Raw genomic sequence first — 20,908 nt, forward strand, 5'->3', positions numbered from 1 at the left:
ACTTGTCAGAGTGAGAATCAGCCCTGTGGTTTAGATACTGCTGCTCACTGTGTTCAGCCAGGCAGCATGCAGAGCCCAGCCATGCCGGCTTAACTAGTGAACCAAAGCTGATGCCTGCGTCTTACTGACCTCCCCATCCCACTGCTGATCCCAACTTATTCATCAACTGGCACAGGACAGTGCAAAGTCCAGACAATCATCCTCCTAAACATACACCCATAGTTATGACTGTGGCAACACTAATGGATAAATGAGCTAAAAGTAATGGATATTGTTTTTTTTTTTTTATTAACTTATACACCAATTCTAAATAAAACACAAAGTAACAAATCTGCATGCACAACTTCAAATGTATGTTTTTCAAAAAACAAGTTTATTTCACATCTGGAAAATATAGATTTAAAAAAATAGACACACAAATTGACAGCATGACGCATTAGATAAATAGAAAGACGTATAAAATATTTTACAAACATGCTGGATATCCTTTGTTTTGCAACAAATCACATAGTATCATTCTCCCAAAAATAGTACTGCATGTTCTCCATATGCAAATGGCTTCATATAAACAGGTTTTCTCTTTCTAGCACAATCATATGACATAAGGCATCTAGGTGGATTCCAGTAACATCAACAGCAAAGCGCATCTCTTAGGCTCCACTCGTAAGCGCTTGATCAAATTGTAAACAGGAAGCCAATTCTGATTCCTATTAGCATTAGCATTAACATTAACATTAACATGGCTACTCCTGTTCTGTGTTAGGAAGAAAAAAAAACAAGTGCAAACGAAGAAAATAAGCCATTTATGCAGACAGCAGACAGCTTGACTTGTTGGCAGGGCAGGATTTCAATAGTGCACTAGTTCTGAGGTTTAAAAAAGGACCAGTTTGTGGAAAAAAAAAAGTTACAGGATTACTGACTACTGATGCTCCTAAATTGTAAACAGTGTGAGTTTTGTGCGCCAATGCATCGGATAATACTGCACTACCGTTAATATTGACAGTGACTGACAAACCCAAAGAAGAAGCAGCATCTAGTGAAACAGCCAACCACAAACTTCACAAAATGTACAAAAAACCCTGAGCTAAGATGTAAACAAATGTTCCAATAAAAAATCTACTGATTAAAAACAGTCTACTAGCTCTTTTTTTTTTATTTCCACTTTTGTGCAATACCATGGTCTCAGATACAATGACAGCTGTACTGCCCCTACAGTACTTCCTTTACAGTAATCGACGCAACCCAACCTATAATAAGCAGTCGGATCACAAGTTCAGTGCCAGAGATTTTACATAACATTGCAAACAGTGACAGGTTTCGTTTCCTCTTTCCATTAAGAAAATGCATTTCAGAGTTCTGAAGTACATGCACTGATATGGAGTCACATGACGTCGAGTCAAGCAAGCTCAACAGCTGAATTTACTGATAGTTCCTGAAATTAAAATGGAGGTGAGTACAACCAATATGAACCTTGTGTCCAAGCTCATCCCTTTGAGCAGTGGCAGAGGCTTTGATATGAATATTTAACAGGAGCAGTGTTTCACATGCCAAAAGGCAACATACTAAAGAAAAAGTCCACTCCTATGGTTCATCCAGGGAAGGTGGAGATGCTTGGTTTGGGGTAGGCATGTGATCACTCAGGCTGTAGAGTGGCTCTGAATGTGAAGGGGAGACTGCTGAAAGGTTAGGGTAGAAGAAATGGGGAGAGGAGCATGACCCGTTACAGACACACGTCCTACCATGTTGATGTCATTTTTTGCAGCAGGAAACCCAATCTCTGTGGGACCAGCGTGGACAACGTCCTCCAACGACACAAAGCCTCTTCTATCTATCAAACTGGGACAATGACAGAAAGAGTGGGACATGTTTCAATTGTTACACAAAGGTGTGGCTAGTAAATCCATACAGAAGAGGGTGACACCATATTCCATACACTGTGCAACTTCGGTTACTCCCAGCTTAAAATCTGATAGAAATCACTGATTCTGACACCCTGCTAGTTTCACATGTTCACATGGTAATTCATATAGGGTTATCATAATACCAAAATGTGGACGATATTAAGCATGGTAGCAAAATACTACAAAATACATCAACACACCATGCACATAACATAACTTAATGTTACATCTTATAAAAGTAATGTTGAAGCTCGTCCTTGTTGCTCCTACACAATTTCCTAGCACTAGCACTGTTCACGAGGGGAGAAGCCATTGTCAATCAGTATGAGACTATCTGACACTTCAACAAAGTTCGGCTCAGGCAAAAAAACAGGATTTTTCTGGATTTTAAAGTTGTAATTTAAAATGATACATCCCTAATTACATTTTAATATCTACTAATGGTAAATGCTTATTTAATAACAGATGCCAAGGGATAATTCATAATTTGAGGTTATGAAGGCTATGTTTTAAATACCAATGTTCTAGCTAATGAACAGGCTTTTGCACTGGGAGCATTTACTCAAGTTTGGTTTGAAATTTGCATCACAGTTCCATGTGTTGCACACGCCGCATCACTTCTGCATACAAACTTGCCTTGAAATGGGCAAAACCTACCGAATCTAAAGTCAAAGTCATGATACTTTATATAACCAGATTTCTTACCAACTTGCTCATGTTGGCTGATTGGCAGTGGAGGGATTTATAAATTTCGTTAAACATTTGTTTGGCTATCCATCTTCATTAACAAGGTAAGCAAAATATTCTCACTGTTTCAGTTCATCTTTTCAAAAAGCTGAAGGCATGACATACACTATATGGTCAAAAGGTTGTGGACACCTGACCATCACACCCATATGTACTTCTTGTTGAACATCCCATTCCAGATTTAGTCCCCATGTGCTGTTATAATAAGCTCCACTCTTCTGGGAAGGCTTTCCACTAGATTTTGGAGCGTGGCTGTGGGGATTTGTGTTCATTCAGCTACAAGAGCATTAGTGAGGTCAGGCGCTGATGTTGGTGAGGAGGTCTGGGGTGCAGTCGGTGTTCCAGTTCATCCCAAAGGTGTTCAGTGGGGTTGAGGTCAGGGCTCTGTGCAGGACACTCGAGTTCTTCCACTCCAACCTTCACACACCATGTCTTCATGGAGCTCGCTTTGTACACAGGGGCATCGTCATGCTGGAACAGGTTTGGGCCTCTTAGTTCCAGTGAAGGGAAATTATAATGCTACAGCATACAAAGACATTCTATACAATTGTGTGCCTCTCGGGAAGGAACACATATAGGTGTGATGATCAGGCGTCCACAAACTTTTATCCAAATAGTGTAACTTCTTACCCACCCAAGTCAAATTAGCAAGTGCATTTTGATTTTTGAGGCAAAACTCATGGTCAGCTTAGTGTTCACCTCTTGCATCATTCACTTGTGTTGTAGTATTAAAAATGTATTAAACTTTCAAAACCTTGTGCAATTCTAATTTCATACTGTCATAACTGTCCAATTCAGTTAATCAAGCTCACTCACCTGGGAGGCATGGGCCCACAGAGCACTGAGCAACAGTTTTTAAAAATGTTGTTATAACTGTAAGGATTCCCAGTTTCATCGTTCCCACTTTTCCCTGACCAGGAACCTTTAATCTGGAAGAGAGAAAAAAAAGCCTTTAATCATCACCATTATAGGACATCATGTCCATTAAAACAACTCTCATTACAGCATATGATGTTTCAAGTACATAGTTTTTGACCATTAGATATTAATGTACAACACTCACATCCTCGTTTGTGGTGAGATTAGCAGCAACCAGGTACGTATGGAAACCTGAGAGGCCTAAAATAGACCAAACTGAAAAGAAGCAAACCACTAGCTCTATTGCAGTGGAAAGGAGTAAAGGAGAAATCCAGAAGACTGAAGTCACAAATAGATCACATCAAGTTTATACACATGCCCTTTACATGTGTAATTATTAGCAGGATAAAAATAGAAGCCAGTAATTGCACCAAAGGGCAGTCATAATGAGAGGATAATCAATTATTTAAGACACATGGCTTCACAGGAGACCGTAGCAAAATGGAGGTGAAAGCCAAAAGGATATCTGGCAGGACTTGCTTGGAGTGCAAAAACCAACCCGTTTCCTCCTTGTGACCCTGTAAAAACAGTTATATTTAATCTTTATTAGGTCTTAATCAGGTTATTAATAAATATTAAGAGACAGCACCATCTGGTAAGTTGTTTCTCTTGCTCAGTTCAAGACTAGCAATATAGAGAAATTATCAAGAAGTCTCGTTATTAAGTCTGGTTTTGCCAGATCATTAACTGCACAGCATTTTTCACACAACTGCATGGGATCTGAGACGTTTCTCCTATATAAGGAAATCCTTAATGGAATGGTAGGTTTTGAACAGACTGAGCTGGTCTTCCGTATTTATTCTACTCAGAACAAATAGATGAGGTCAACTATAATCTAAACACATCAGTGCATCCTTTCATAGGTTATCTCAAACAACCTAATTTCAACTAATGTCTAATCACTTTTTTTTTTTTTTTCTATCTAACGTCAGTTGTTTGCTACAGTAACCCAACCTAAACACTGTCTTACCTAGCAAACTGACTTGGTCCAATATCTATTTAAGGTAGCTATGCTAGCCCTTGCTATACAAAGTTATGTCGATGCTGGCCCAGTGTTGGGAAAGGAGCACTTTTCATCACAAACCTGCCAATGTTGAGTCAGAAAGGTGGCTGAAAGTCTGTTGGTCATGGTGGCCCAACAACAGCCCAATGGACAAAATAACCCTGGCACCTAACGTTGATCAGTGGAATGGCTGACATCGGTATAAACCAGTTCAGGAGATGTTCCTACAAGCTGAGACTTTCCATTCAAGCCGGCATTTCTTACTGCTTCTGAATCAGCAGTGGTCTGCATACTGGAACTAGGATAACTGAGATATGGTTTGAGTAGCCAAGATAGTGGCAGAGTCCTCGCTTGTACCATCACTTGAATGTTGGTGTAAAGAAGGTGTAATATGTTCATCCCAAGCTTTATATAATTGAAATGGAATGTCGAGTGCACTGGCTATAGATTTACGACGAGGTTCATGCCATTTTGATTACAGTCTCAGAGATCACCCAGCACTTAGCATTACAAAGGACGTAGATAGCAACAATAAGCAGAGCGGTACACTATTGGGCGATGTAGTAGAGCTATACCGCCAGCGATCACCAGTAATACGAGGCTGCTATGCCATTCCTGGACAGCTATGCCATTCCTGGACCATCTTTTCTTGATGTAAACACATATTAGCATTTTGCAAATAAATTGACCTAGTTTGCTGCAGTAGCAGTCCTTGTTCTAACTTTTGGAGAGTTTCTCTCTAAACAGAATGACCTGGTTAATCGTAAAACCTATCGTTCCCTCACGCCTACCTACACAACATTTAAGCGAAAAGGTCTCTGGAGTAAAAAAAAAAAAAAAAAAAAAAAAAAAATCAAGGTAGTGGTGCTATTCATGTCATCATGAAGGAGGCAACTGAATGTTCATGTATGGGATTCAGTTTGAGGTGAAGTTGTGAATCCTACAGCAGCATACATACTCAGAGCCAGGTGCGTGGTCACACAGCCGAAGATGAAGGCGGTAAGAAAGGACAGCGAGACGATGAACATGTAGAAGAAGCGATAGTTGCGCTTTCCTACGCAGTTTCCTACCCAGGGGCAATGGTGGTCAAACCTCTCTGAAGAAAAGGAAAATACATGGGTTTGTTTATTTTATGAAGTTAAGATAGCACTCCTGTGACCTAATGCTAACACTGCGTATTAAAATCAGACAGACAATTCAGAACTAACGTGAGTACGGAACTACCGCTGACAAACAGATGAAATAAAAAGCTGAATAAGGTGTAAGCTCAGTTAAATTTGTATAGTCTCAAGTTGTTCCTCTTTCGGCTGCTCCCGTTAGGGGTCGCCACAGCGGATCACTGTTCAGCGTATTAGATTTGGCACAGTTTTTACACCGGACGCACTTCCTGACGCAACCCTCCCCAATTTTAACCAGGCTTGGGACCGGCACTGAGAGTGCACTGTTGCACGCAACCCCTGGTGGCTGGGGTTGGTTTCCTGGCTGGGAAATCGGGTCGTAGTGGTGAGAGCACTGTGGCCTAACCACTAATCCTCCAGGGACTTGTACAGGCTCAAGTATTATAGACAATACTTGCTTTCCAACAGATTTGTTCACAAAGTACTCAGGCCAATTTAGGTGCATTAGCTAAGATTAGATTTTTTTTAGGTCTCGGTTAGATGTATTCAACGTTTGAATGATTCCCGCCAATATTCATGAAGCTCCGCCCCCAGGCTTGTATAGCGTATATAAAATGACTGACAGGATGCGCATCCAAACACAAACAACCATTCTGGACTGGAAGACAATTTTCCAAACAGGTTTTTTCAGCAACTTAATATACTTTTGTATCTACTGCTTCACAATTCTTTGTTTCACAAATTTGCTAACTCATGCACCCATTTAAGCCGAGAAACCAGCAAGTGATTACGCGTCATCAAGTTCAACTTGGGCAGTGCACCAGAAGTGACAATGTATGATGCAGTTTACGTTTGTTTCCCAAGACAGATGTTGCATTTAGGACAGTATGAAGTACTCTTGATTGGAATTAGCAAATATCACTAAGACATATACATAAGCTCAACTGCAGAGCGTTTTCTGAAGGACACCCATGCCAAAGAGCGAAGAAAATGTCATCCTTGCCATTCTGTCACTACTCACCCACACAGTTGTCACATAAGCTGCAGTGGGAGGTGCGCGGCGGCCGGAAGATCTTGCAGGTGAAGCAGTACTTTAGCTTAACGACCTGCTGGTTGATAACGACCTCCTTGGTGCGAGGAGGGGGGCGATAGGATGAGGTACAACCGTTGGGGTTATCTATAAAGAAAACAAAAACAGGTTTGGAGCAGAGTTAGAGAATAGCCGTTCTTAATGGCAACAAAAAAAAGAGGTATATAAAGATGTTAATTACATCAAGGCAAATGGACTTTTACGTTATAATGTATAACGTTCTTGTAATGTTCTTATGGCATTTATTAACAACAGGATATTTCCGCAGTGGGAAATTCTTAGACCATAACCACAATGATGATGTCGAAATTAGATAATGTTGCTATAAATTGCCACCATGTTGTCGCCTTCTTGATATAGATCAGTTAAAATGACAGTCCTTTACCAAATTACAAATATATACAAACAACTACGAGATTCCAAGAGCATATTAATGGAAAAAACGACATCACAAAATACAACTGGTGAAACGGGGCATAACAATGCAGTTAGATCTATTTTCTCCGACTAGATCAGCCTGAAATAAAAAGGACTGTATGTCAACTACTTTCATGTTGATGCCCCCATTTTTGCACTGTTTGCCAACCATTCTCTTATTTCTACTTAAATTAAAACAGGTCTACTGACACAAGGCTTTGATAAAGGCTGCAGTATGGCAGGCTCAATGGTTCACCCTGCCTGTGAGGGAAACACTACCATGCACATTATTTTCTTTCTGGGCTTGTTTCAGTTTTCTAACTTTCATGTAGTCCTTATCTCATCATAACCACCATCTCTGGTCACCGCACAACCTCCAACCTATATAACGATATTATTGTTCCTACGAGATACTGCATTGCTACAACATCCAGTGATATTTATTCTGATATTAAATTATTTGTGTACGAGCGCCGCAGTTTAACACTGGAGTATTCTGTGGCAAAAGAGCGGTCTTCTTCTACCCAATAAAACAGGAGATGAGCCATACATGAACCTGGAATCATCTGCGCAGGGGTGTTGAACTCTCCATTATTAACCTTAAGACTCTCCAAGATCAAAATGCTGTGTGTGGGTTTTTTTTTTTTTTTTTTTTTGGGACTCTCCTGCTTTTTCACACCAAAATTAGACACCCAATTTATAACAGGATTACATTGAAAATGTACTGTATTTTTTTTTTTTTTTTTTTTTACCTGTTTACACTGCATTACTGTAGAATCAGCTAAAAATCTGTAATCCAGCTGAGGTTTGTTTTTTTTTGCAATGGGTGCAGTTCCAAGTACACAGCTCCTAATATTATTATGCCCTCCCCTCCCCTACTCTCCCTAAACCTGAAACGGTCTTTTGTTAGACCATTGGTTCTGGACAATTACATCATAACTGCCTAAGCCGGGATTAGGATAAGTTACTGGGCCGGGCTGTGCCACACCGTCCAGTGGAAAAGCACTGCAACACATTTTAACATAGGTATCATATCAAAAAAGGATGCGGAGCATCCCTAATTAGTGCCATTAACTCCAGGTAGGAGGGCGGTGTGGTGCCAGTGGGAGGCACTGCCGCCTCACAGCACAGTAGGGGGATTGGCTAAGATAAATTGCCTCTACGTGTGAATGTGTGTTAATGTGTGTGTGCATGGTGCCCTACTCTCATTCAGGGTGTAGCCACTGACCACGATAAGCGGATACTGAAAGCGAGTGTGTGAGCGAGAGAGTGAGCGAACTGCAGTTGTGTGGGTACTTTTTTTTTTACTTACACAGTACAATAAAAGATGGCACACAGAAGCCTACAAAAAATATAAGAAGAGCTCCACCTCAGTGTCAGTCTGAACCTAGCTGTGGAAAACCATTCTAAGAACTGCATCACACCAAAATCCCACATCTGGATAAGAATAGTGAGAGCTGCTCATGATATTTGACTGCTGCTGGATAGCTAAAATCTAACATTTATCAACAGCTTGACAGTTAAACTATTAGGGATGAGTAATGAGGGATGTCTCACCAAGGGCCTAATATGAATGATGTGGGGCAAACTGTAACACACAAACAGACTGGTAGCTGCATTCGTGATGCCTATTTTAAACATCGTAAACAGAAAATAGTGAATCTTTTTGTTCAAAAAAAAAAAAAAAAAAAAGAGTCTTATAATACAGCAGAAGGGAGTAAACCCAGTGAACAGTAAGAAACACAGTACGTTTTTGATACAATTCTTTTACAAATTGCTTGTTTGACGATCTAATGTTCATTCTGAAACCACAGCATAGCAAACAAACAGTGTTTTAAATCACCGTTCAATTATATTTACCATTAAAATTACATGTAAATTCTTAGATTTGAAACTTCATTATCAGCCTCTTTAATGTTTTTTTCCTTGGTCAAAATTTTCAGCCGTTTTCTCTTTCGTGACTTTTTTTTTTTTTTACTATTTAGGCCAACATATTAAGCAGTAGTTAACTGATGTTTTATATACTTATTTAATGATAGTTAAGTCAGACACACAATGATTTATCCTTCACATGAAAAAAAACTCCATTTACTCCATTTACTGTGACAAAAAAGCAAGAGCGATACATCAGCGCATCTTTCAAGTGGAGACCTCAAAACACCTGCACTGTGCAACTGTCAGTCATTCAGGATTCACATGATGATTAGCTCATCTGATGTTTTATTAGGGGAAAAAAGAAGACTGCTCTTTTGGCATATTTTTGTGTTTCACAGTTGCGAAGGATGGCAAGTCTGAAACAGTTATCCATCCATTTTCTGTACCGTTTATCCTACACAGGATCGCGGGGAGCCTGGAGCCTATCCCAAGGGACTCGGGGCACAAGGCGGTGGATACCCTGGACAGGATGCCAACCCATCACAGGGCACAATCACACACACGTTCACACTACGGACAAACATGCTAAACAGCCTACAACTCATGTCTTTAGACTGGGGGAGGAAACCAGAGTACCCGGAGGAAACCCCTGAAGCACGGGGAGAACTCCGAACTCCATGCACACAGGGCGGAGGTGGGATTCGAACCCACAACCCCTGAGGTGCAAGGCATACATCCTAAACGCCAAGCCACCAAGTCCACGGAAATGGTTATTTAAATATTTATTTTTTTGGTAGGTTATATTCCATCTCACCTACACCCTACCCGCAAATCCTTTGCTCGCCCCACACTTTGAATCTAGAGTCTGGGCTAGAAAGAAATCAGTTCCAGCCTCATTTCTGCATACCATACTGTGTATCTGCCTAACGGCCATTTCTGGTGCTGCTGCGCTTGATTCCACAAAAATCCAAAGCAATCTACCTTAAAAGATTTGATACGAGCAAATATACTGATATGGATGCTAAAAATGAAATCTTATATTGCTGTCTTATATTCTAAGTTAAAAAGACAGAGGCCAGATCATTATACTCGTCACCCTGGGTACGAATCATTTTTTTGGTTGTTTCAGTTATGTTCACTGAATGAGTACACGATTAATAATTAAACTTGAATGAATAAATCTGACAGAATGGTGACTAAGTGTACTCACCAATCTGTTTCTCGATGTCGGCTGCCTCCTCAGGTGTTGCCCTAGGAAGAATGCCAGGGTCCGTGAAGCTGGTCTGAAGAAGAGAGATGACCACAAACACGAAAAGGACTGCTCCGATCACCGGGATGCAGCCGGTCAGGTGTTTGACCAGGAAAGGACAACTAGAAACACAACAGACATGAAAGCCTTGGATATATCTAAGCATCAATAAGTCTTAAAATAAAATAGTTAAATGACTCAGTTTACAGTCTACAATGAATATCCAAAAGTGCGAGCACTGATTACCAAAAAAAAAAAATTCCAGTATTGTTGTGCAGTTGTGTGATAGTTTCAAGTTTATTTCTCATGTGCACAAAATGTCAGGAACAATTGTACATTGAAATGCTTGTTGTGAGTCTCAGGTACTCTACATAAGAAGATAAAGGGGAAGGAGAAGAAGAAGAAAGAGGGCGAAAGGATTATTTACAAATACAATAGATATAGAAAATATGAAGAATATATTAGGGAACTGGTATGTATGTAAAATGTATGTATTAAGTATGTAAGTATGTATGTATGCAGTATGCCTAGCAAGTATGTATATAAGTATGACTAGTATGACTAGTATGTATGTATGTAGGTATGCCTAGTAAGTATGTATGTATGTATGTAGTATGTAAGTATGCATGTATACCTAGTAAGTATGTATGTATGTATGTATACCTAGTAAGTAAGTATGTATGTATGTAAACCTAGTAAGTATGTATGTATGTAGTATGTATGTATACCTAGTAAGTATGTATGTATGTATGTAGTATGTATTTATGTAAACCTAGTATGTATGTAGGTATGCCTAGTAAGTAAGTATGTATGTATGTAGTATGTATGTATGTATGCCTAGTAAGTATGTATGTATGTAGTATGTAAGTATGTATGTATGTAGTATGTATGTATGTAAACCTAGTAAGTATGTATGTAGTATGTATGTATATAAATCTAGTAAGTATGTATGTATGTAGTATGCATGTATGTAAACCTAGTAAGTAAGTATGTATGTATAGTATGTAAGTATGTATACCTAGTAAGTAAGTATGTATGTAGTATGTATGTATGTAAACCTAGTAAGTATGTATGTAGGTATGCCTAGTATGTATGTATGTAAACCTAGTAAGTATTTATGTATGTAGTATGTAAGTATGCCTAGTAAGTATGTATGTAGTATGTAAGTATGTAAGTATGCCTAGTAAGTATGTATGTAGTATGTAGTATGTAAGTATGTAAGTATGCCTAGTAAGTGCAGATCCTCACTGTAGACACTGGAGTGTGTGCAGTCACTGTACTATAGTATCAAACCCAGTCAAGCACTTACTCAAACACGAAAAACAAGCCGCTGGTGACGAGGATGAGCCCCATGGTGAGAGGAAGAACACCACTCTGACGTGCCACCATGATCCGACCATCACAGTAAAAGCGATTCTTTCCCGGAAACACTTCCCATTTCCTCTTGAGCCGCCTGGGCTGCTGCTGCTGCTGCTGCTTCTCCTGGCAAGGACGCGGAGGAGCCGGTGTGTGTCCAGGTGCTGGTGTAGACAGTGCATGAGGATCTATCTGTTGATATTCACAGCTTTTCATGGCTTCCTTGTAGGGTAGGAGAACTGTCATCCGCGTTTACCTCCAGAAAGAAACCCTTCCACTTCCTGTATCCTCAGTCACTCCTCACACTGTGTCTGTGTGAATAAGATCCTGCTTTACACGGAGGAGCGGCAGCACTGGCGTCACGTGACCGGAAATACTTCTCAAACCCGACGTCAGACAGCATGTCAGCATTTCAGCTACCTCGGTTTTCAGCAGGTCCTCATGACGTCAATCCGCGGATTAATCACTGTTTTATTGTAACATGTCAAACGCTTAACCCCAACCAGGCGGATGTACCAGGTAGTGACGTAATGCACCGACTTCCTGTATGGGCGTGGAAACAGAACTGCACTCTGATGACACAATCATTTATTACAATGCCTTTCTTCACTGTTAACACAACTGGCTTCTGTTAACATAAACACAATCTACACAATAATAATAATAATAATAATAATAATAATAATGAGATGATAGCTGAAGCATGTCATGAGAGAAACATCTTATAGGTGAGAGTAAACAGGACCAATGTTGTTTCAGGGGAAGATCAATACACACTCCAGAAGTCACCTGAAGTCGCCAGATGATGTCATGGCGTCACGTCGTTTGAATTTTCTTGTAATCGTCATGATGATTTGCGTTTCAAAACATGTTACATGAAGCAAATCTGGAAGGTTTTCCTGAAGAAACCTGGAATAGAAAAGAACAATTGCGTTTTATCAGAATATATACGTAAATAAATACATTAATTAATGAATTAATTAATTAATGATATCTTATAGAAACAAGACCTCATTGGTCACAGCACCACAAACTTACTATTTACTTATTTACAAAATACTTTAATTTCTATCAAGAACACAGACAAGAAGAAGGGAAACTCTTAAGGGTTGAATAACTTGCTTTTATGGGTTGGATTGGATGTAGATTGGACATTGGGAAGCAATGACAATCAGTGACTGGTCGTTGGGGAACAATGGTGATCAGTGATTGGTCGTTGGGGAGTAATGGTGATCAGTGATTGGTCTTTGGGGAGCAATGATAAGTAATTGGTCGTTGGGGAGCAAAGGTGATCAGTGATTTATCATTGGGGAACAATGATGGTAAGTAATTGGTCGTTGGGGAACAATGGTGATCAGTGATTGGTCGTTGGGGAACAATGGTGATAAGTAATTGGTCGTTGGGGAACAATGGTGATCAGTGATTGGTCATTGGGGAACAATGGTGATCAGTGATTGGTCATTGGGGAGTAATGGTGATCAGTGATTGGTCTTTGGGGAGCAATGATAAGTAATTGGTCGTTGGGGAGCAAAGGTGATCAGTGATTTATCATTGGGGAACAATGATGGTAAGTAATTGGTCATTGGGGAACAATGGTGATAAGTGATTGGTCGTTGGGGAACAATGGTGATAAGTAATTGGTCATTGGGGAACAATGGTGATCAGTGATTGGTCATTGGGGAACAATGGTGATAAGTGATTGGTCGTTGGGGAACAATGGTGATCAGTGATTGGTCATTGGGGAGCAATGGTGATCAGTGACTGGTCGTTAGGGAACAATAGTGATCAGTGATTGGTCGTTGGGGAGCAATGATGATAAGGTCGTTGGGGAACAATGGTAATCAGTGATTGGTCGTTGGGGAGTAATGGTGATCAGTGATTGGTCGTTGGGGAGTAATGGTGATCAGTGATTGGTCGTTGGGGAACAATGGTGATCAGAGCCACATCAAGTCTAGGACAGTTGCTAACATCTGTTTACAAAGTCACTACATTTGTCATTAAACTCTTTTTTAAATTAAAGTTGGCAAATCTAGTGAAAAAGGTTCTTAATTGGCAACAGTAGATAAAAAAACAGGCATGATTGCTAAATGACATCAGTAATTATGGAAAATATTACATGATACTGCACTATGTGACTTTGCTGGAGAATCTGACAATTGTTTTAAACAATAAGTTGCACACTGTGATAAATGACATTCTCTTTAAGCAAACCAGATACAATCACTCCTCTTTTTTTTTCTTTTTTTTTATCTAACAACCAGCACAATTCATAGAATCAATGACTGCATATCCCAAGCTACATGTCAACTAATGATCAAATTAATGCTCCTGACCCTTGTTTTATAAGAATGATTTCATTTTCTAAAGTGTTTTACTTGTTGTACCTTTTTTTACACTTAAAGTGGTCTCACATTTCTGCTGAGACTTCAATCTTTCCCATACATCCTCTCAAAACCGTCAACAAATGCTGACAGCAGCACTTCTGCCTTGTTCATATTGCACAATCTAAGGCTATCATTCAGCAGTATGTACAGTATGTTGCTTGAACTAAAAAGAATAGGTGTTACCACTAAGGAAGGGATAACTGTAAAACATGAGAAAGTGTCTGAAACTTTGTAATACGTTTAAATGCTGAAAGCAGCACCAGACTACGTTACCCATCATATGCGATCACATGAATCTGAGTCATGTTCAATCCTAATGAGAATTAGTATGTAAGTTCTGACATTTTACCCAACATTTGTCATGTTCACGTTATGTTCTTGTGTGTTTCCATGCTTGACTAATACTTGTTCATGTTCTTAGTGTTTTTTTGTTTTTTTTATGCACTTAAATAGTCATCCGCAACTTGCATATACTTCCGACTCCAGTACCTGACAATGGAGCATTCTGGTCTTGTTAACTATATTAACTAGAGGCTTTGCTTATTGGAACAGTTTGTTTACTTTTTCACGCTCTTTCCCCAAATATCAGGACTCTTGGTGGTACATTGAGTCAAACCACAGTCTCGTAAGTTGCTACATACTCCCAGTAGACATACGTCAATCATATAGGCATGAGCAAACAAAGCATTAACTTTAATTCAATTCAATTTTTTTGTGTCGCGCTTTTAATAATAGATGTCACAAAGCAGCTTTACAGAACTCTGTATCTACGAAAATCAGGAAGTAATGGGAATATGTTGAGCAAGATCCACAAACACTTGATATCGTGGCTGAGAAAATGCATAATGTATAACAGTGAACATGTAGAGCATATGTTGTAAATAATAAATACAAGAGTAAGTATATGTAGTTTTACTCTCACTGGTTCCTGCTTTTTCAGACACCCTATAGAATTAGATCCCTAATAAGCAAGCCAGAGGCAACAGTGGCAAGAAAAAACTCCCTGAGATGATGTAAGAAACCTTGAGAGGAACCAGAGTCAAAAGAGAACCCATCGTCTTCTGGGTGAAACCGGATAGAAGGGTCAAAGATCAATATCCTTCTACAGCAGTTTTTTTTTCCAGTCAAACAGTACTAAATGTGTTGAAGGGATGTTCAGTAAGAGCATCATGTGAATAACAGTCCTGTAATAAGAACAATAAATCATTACTCTTCTACAACTGTATACTAAATGTGTTGAAAGGATGTTCAGTATGAGAATATTTTGAATAGGAGACCAGGAAAAAACACTGTAAAGACATTATGATTACAGCAGCTGCTCTTAGCTACAGGTCTACAGTATGCAGGTGAGATCACACACTGAAGCAAGGTTTTATGGAAGTACAAATCTTTAGATTATCCATCTAAAGAAAGTGAGTCACAAGTGCAGAAAACTCTGGTAAGTTCCATGAGGTCAGGAACACCATGTTGTAATGTCACGTTAAGAGCACTCAGTAGCACGGGTAGATATCCCTACATGCAACAGTGAATTGCGAAGAGGAGCACTGAGTGAGGGCTACCGATGTGCTGCTTTGTACCACATGTTAGTGCACTAAAGTTACTTCATCTAATGTAACATTTTGTAGTGAGAGTCATTCATTATGGTATAGTTCTACCATCTGTGTTGACATATACACCTGCTGGCCTTCTCAACAACTTCCACTTTTGCATAACACCAGTTTCATCCATACTTTCCTTTGAATTGTGTTATATTCTGAATGTTACAAGCTGCCACAGAATCACGTATGCAGAGCAAATTCTTGCACGTTGTTTCCAGCCTATTGTTTCCAAACTAGCAATTTTTCCCATTTGCGTAATGCAATTGTCAACGTAAGATTTTATAAATTTGTATAAGCTTAATGGAACATCATTAGCTCCCTCAGTGTAGACAGTGAAGGCTGATCAAGTCCAATAGATCCCCAATTGCAAACTTTGTTGTGTGTCTCGAGGCATAAGCAAAGAATTGTTAACACTGATTCCTCTTCATTTATTTTGGTATTTGGATATATTTAGCATGAGGCACTTTTTCAACTGCCTTGTTCCTCTCTGGTTTCCACAGCAGCAACCGTCTACAGAGTGAATACAATATGCTTAGAATGAGAGGCAGTAATTATTTTCAGAATTATTCATTCTGAATGTTCTTTTCGAGCACACATAATGGAAATTTTTTTTTTTTTTTTTTTTTTTTGCATTGCTCGATTGTGGAGAGTGTTTATTACACATATTCATTTATATGTTACAGTACTGCATACACAGCCTCAATACTTCCACTGTCTTGCCTCTATCTTTCTTACTTATCTAATTGAGATCTTATGTTAGAAGGTGTTAGAGTCGCATACACAAAATCTCCAGTTATTGCTGTTGAGTTTAATCATATTTTATAGGTTAGAGCCACGATTTTAAACCCGTACCTTATTAAAATAGTTATGATAGTACATAGAGACTTACTTGCCCTTGGAGCTTGTAACAGGGTCAACAAGGTCTAATATGGCAATTATTTCTTAATTGTTTAATTGTGTTTTCATTTAATCATTTAACAACCTCTTTAAGGCATATTCACTTGAGACATTCAAAACAGATGAAATAGATAAATGTTAGTGCAATTCTGAATGGTGCCATTTTTCTTTTATACAAATGCTGTTGTGTAGGCTGTGCAATTCAGCTAGTTATTAATGGTGTGTGTTTTTAAAGATTTGGAAAGGGTACCATCTTATAGTAACACAATGAGGAGTCCCATTTCATGTTAGTTTGTGCTCCCTTTCCTACCCTCAACATAAGATGCTCTGATCTGAAAGATATCTAAATGATATGACATTTTTGCACACACACACACACACACACACAGTAGGTAATATGGATGTGAGGGGAAGCCATCATACCATAGTGACACATTGAGGGGGCTCATAGTGGTATTCTTGTTCACTTGGTTTCCATCCTCACTCTTACCATCAGATATCTCATCGTGTACACACACACACACCCACACACACACACACACAGTAAGTAATATGGATGTGAGGGGATGCCATCATACCATAGTGACACATTGAGGGGGCTCATAGTGGTATTCTTGTTCACTTGTGTTTCCTTCCTCACTCCAGATATCTCATCGCACACGCACTCACACACACACACACACACACACACACACACACTTAAACAGTTCCTGTTTACTTGTGATATCTACCTTACCCATAATTTCAGATTCTCTGTCCTGAATCCTGAAGAAGCTTTATTATATTTTGTTCACCCCAGTGGCAGCTCATTCACACTGGCAGAACCCAACCATTCATATACAGTAGCAACTAATCAATTTTCATGAAGTCCTTCACAATTCACAACCACATGCGTTTTACATTCCATTAGAAATATTCATCACATCTTTTGAGTAATCAACAGTTTTTAAAAAATGCTGCTATTTGACAGATGTTCCACTGAGTTGGTCATCTTTCTAGGTTTAGCTAAATAGAGAGTTATTATTGCATCTAGGTCAAAAAATGGACAAAAAACGCACGTTTGTAAGTCACTCTGGGTAAGGGCGTCTGCTAAATGCCATAAGTGTAAATGTAATGTCAGTGGAACTATAACAAGCGCGAACAGAGGCTCATTGGGGCTGGAATCACTTTGCTCGCTTTATGAACATGAAGGAGGAAGTAGGAAGGAGCAGTGGACAGGATAGTTAATGATATTACGCATTGTGTGTTTATCTTTCACACACTGACAATGCTGATGGAAATCACACTTCATGTATCAAACACTAAGTAAAATCTAAGTAAATGTTATCAAAATGAGCCCAGACATCCTTTTAGTCCATAATTTTCAATCTTTTCCCTGATTAGAAAGGATGCGATTAGCAAGATCACTGTTATCTGATCTGTTATCTTGCTTGGTTGTCTTTGGAGCCCAATTATCAGCAAACAGAAACCATCGTAATTGCACCAATTGCTTATAAAATTATAACATCTGATTTCAGTAAAGCTGTGATTGAAAAAAATAGTACATCTGAAAGATCGACAAGCTAAATGTCTTTACAAAAATGAGACAAATTAAACAGTAAGGTGGCAGTGTTATGTACTGTACTGAGATCAACCAAGGGAATTTTATTGACTGGCTTTTTGTTGTCAGTGGTGGGGGTGCTGACTTTTAGACCAGACTACATCTTGCTGTTTGGTTGCAGAAAACTGGTGTACATATTTAGTTTGTATAAGTTAGTTCAAGTCTTGTTGACTCTCAGGTGCCTATTATTGCAATAAAATTACTCTAACAATTCACTAAATAGTAGCCTATAAAATTTGTCAAGTGTGATAGCCTTTTGACCTAATTTAGTTTGAAGTTATGTCTTTATTAACGCCATCCTGCCCCATCACAGTCTATGGTCACAAGCTGCTTCTGGTCCACCCTATTTTATTCTTTCTCTGGAATGGTCCTCTGTTTCAGCCAAGAGCTGACATTTCTGGAGGGCTTGTGTATATGGGCCTTAAAAAATTTGAACTGTGACTACTTTAAAAACATCTCATTCCAGATTTAGTCCCTCCGGTGCTGTTATAATAACCTCCACTCTTCTGGGAAGGCTTTCCACTAAATTTTGGAGCGTGTCCGTGGGGTTTTCTGCATTCCCATTCATCCTCTGTGTGATCGAGGCCAGGGTTCTGTGCCGGGACACTCGAGTTCTTCCACTCCATTCTTGCTAAACCATGTCTTCATGGAGCTGACTTTGTGCACAGGGCATTGTCATGCTGGAACAGGTTTGGGCCTCTTAGTTCAAGTGAAGGGAAATTGTAATGCTACAGCATGCAAGGACATTTTATACAATTGTGTGCTTCGAACTTTCTGGCAACAGTTTGGGGAAGAACCACATGTAGGTGTGATGATCAGGTATCCACAAACTTTTGGCCGTATAGTGTATATCATTAGCTCACTGTTTTTGTCACTGAGTTCTTCCATTATGTTTGTGGAAACAAGAAGGCCCATAGCAACCCTGAATGCATGCAACTGATATCTAATTCATTGGGCAGAATTCTCTTTAAAACCTGTGTATATAGCAAACTGGTGCATTTCAGTTGCCTTAAACCTGTCAGCCCTGAGATACCCTTCTGTCTCCCTTGATCCACTCAGACATGACATCTAAGCAGGCCTGGTGTATTTAATAAATTGAAAATTGCTTTTTCCTGTACAGTGGAAGCCGCATGAATGGGGAACATGCAATGGACTCGTTCTCCTTTTTCGATTTCAGAGTGAAATGTGTCATTAATGCATGTAAAGCGCAAGGTCATCTATTCACCCTCTCACTAATCCATGTGTTTGTGGGTGATCAGAGCCATGGTATCCAGATTACTGCTCTGTTCTGCAGATACACAGTTCACACATTACATGTCTGAGACTGTAATTTAAAAAAATCTTAATCTAAAAGTAGCTCCTAACTGGATTGTGGAGAAACTGTTAAAAATGGGTGTGATAATCCAGAATAATAATATAATTCAGAAAGTATTTAAGCACTGAAAGCAGCTTGCTAGCTGTGAAAACTTCGGGGTACTCCGAAGTCAGTATAATTGGATCGCAAACAATCCTAAACAGCTGCTGTGAGCGATTTAATGGTGCAATCAAGTTCATGTGTTTGCTATATTTAATGACCACAAGCTTTAACAAGGTATTGTGTCAACTGTGGGAGTATTTCAGTGATTGTGGAGATGTAAGGAATCAAAGACAGTCACCTTACTTAAATACCACTGGAGATCAAAGTTTATCCCGTACAACACTCTGATATTTGGCCAAGTGAAAATTGCTGTTATGCAGTGGAGATGAACTGCAAATATCATCTGTGAGTCATGTTTTATATCAAACAATAAATGCCCTTTTTCCAGACTGCTATTACCAGTTCAGTCATTGTTGGATGACAGTGATTGGCTGATGTAGAGGTCTGCCTGGTAAACTCATACATGAAACCCAATTGCACAATAAACTGAAATTAAATGTGGATTAAATTGATACACATGTATAGACTATGCCGACAATTTGTCCGCCATTTAACATTGTCATTTATGAAACATGCCGTTATCCATATCAACAGCATCAACTCCAGCCTTCCTCTTAGTGTAAGAATTCCTAGAGAAAAATTTCCTCTCAGCAGTTCCCGTGAACAGGCTTGAAAATGAAATTCTTCTGTAGGAACTTTTTAATTGCACTTAAATGGCATCAATGGTGAGATAATATTTTTTGTAAATACAGCCTCTGATTTGTTTCCTATCCAAGTCATTTCTAAGAAATTCTTCTGAATCAGTGATACAGAAATACAGATGTGTTGGCTTGGATTGACCATATATCTGGGAAGTTACTAAGAATTGGTCAGAGAATGGGTTGTAGATTTGTCTTGCTGCTTTTACACAGTAGCATTCCAAAATGAGACTTTCACTGTGACGAGTCTCGCAGTTAATTCCCCAGGGTAAAGTTACAGCCGAACAAGCCAAACAAGCTCTTATACCAACAGCGGCAGGCAATTTAGACAAACAACAAGTATAATAATTTGTTTAACCCAGCCATTTCAGTTTATATCAGTAAGCAAACCTCTTGTCGCTTTGTCTTTTTGCCTTGTGTGACACATTTATTCAGAAAGTTATTTTAGGTTCCATATGAGTATGTGCACTAGGCAAAGGTAGGCAGCTGCCTATGGCCTCCATAAGTCAAGGGCCCAATTAAAAAAATACAAATTACACTCCATATATGTGTTGATTTTAACCTGTTTTGTAATGAAAATGGCTGCTATTTGCTATCGATTATTTTCCATAATATTAATGCAGCCTTACCTCTCTGTCAC

The 20,908-nt window shown here is 39.2% G+C and overlaps 1 protein-coding gene across 1 annotated transcript; it reads right to left on the bottom strand.

Annotated features, from left to right (window-relative positions):
* Positions 1-352: 352 nt before the first annotated feature.
* On the bottom strand, positions 353-12,272 carry zdhhc18b (zinc finger DHHC-type palmitoyltransferase 18b). Its single transcript, XM_034301801.2, has 8 exons — positions 11,628-12,272; positions 10,280-10,440; positions 6,709-6,864; positions 5,528-5,665; positions 4,033-4,084; positions 3,712-3,814; positions 3,465-3,577; positions 353-1,836 (listed from the first exon to the last, which is right to left on the bottom strand). The coding sequence occupies exons 1-8, from the start codon at positions 11,918-11,920 to the stop codon at positions 1,638-1,640; spliced, it is 1,215 nt and encodes a 404-aa protein (XP_034157692.2). The 5' UTR covers positions 11,921-12,272; the 3' UTR covers positions 353-1,637.
* Between the last annotated feature and the right edge of the window lie 8,636 nt (positions 12,273-20,908).

This window comes from Pangasianodon hypophthalmus, chromosome 29 (genome assembly GCF_027358585.1).
Source record: "Pangasianodon hypophthalmus isolate fPanHyp1 chromosome 29, fPanHyp1.pri, whole genome shotgun sequence".
In the NCBI taxonomy this organism is placed as follows: Eukaryota; Metazoa; Chordata; class Actinopteri; order Siluriformes; family Pangasiidae; genus Pangasianodon; species Pangasianodon hypophthalmus.

Bases quoted from the DNA above. Each gene is read 5' to 3' on its own strand.
- zdhhc18b (XM_034301801.2), bottom strand. From the start codon at position 11,920: ATGACAGTTCTCCTACCCTACAAGGAAGCCATGAAAAGCTGTGAATAT. The intron at 4,085-5,527 runs GTATGTATGCTG...CTGTTTTTACAG, and splicing joins GACCACGCACCTGGCTCTGA to GGTCACAAGGAGGAAACGGG. The intron at 1,837-3,464 runs GTGAGTGAGCTT...TCATTGTCCCAG, and splicing joins TGTGGGCCCATGCCTCCCAG to TTTGATAGATAGAAGAGGCT.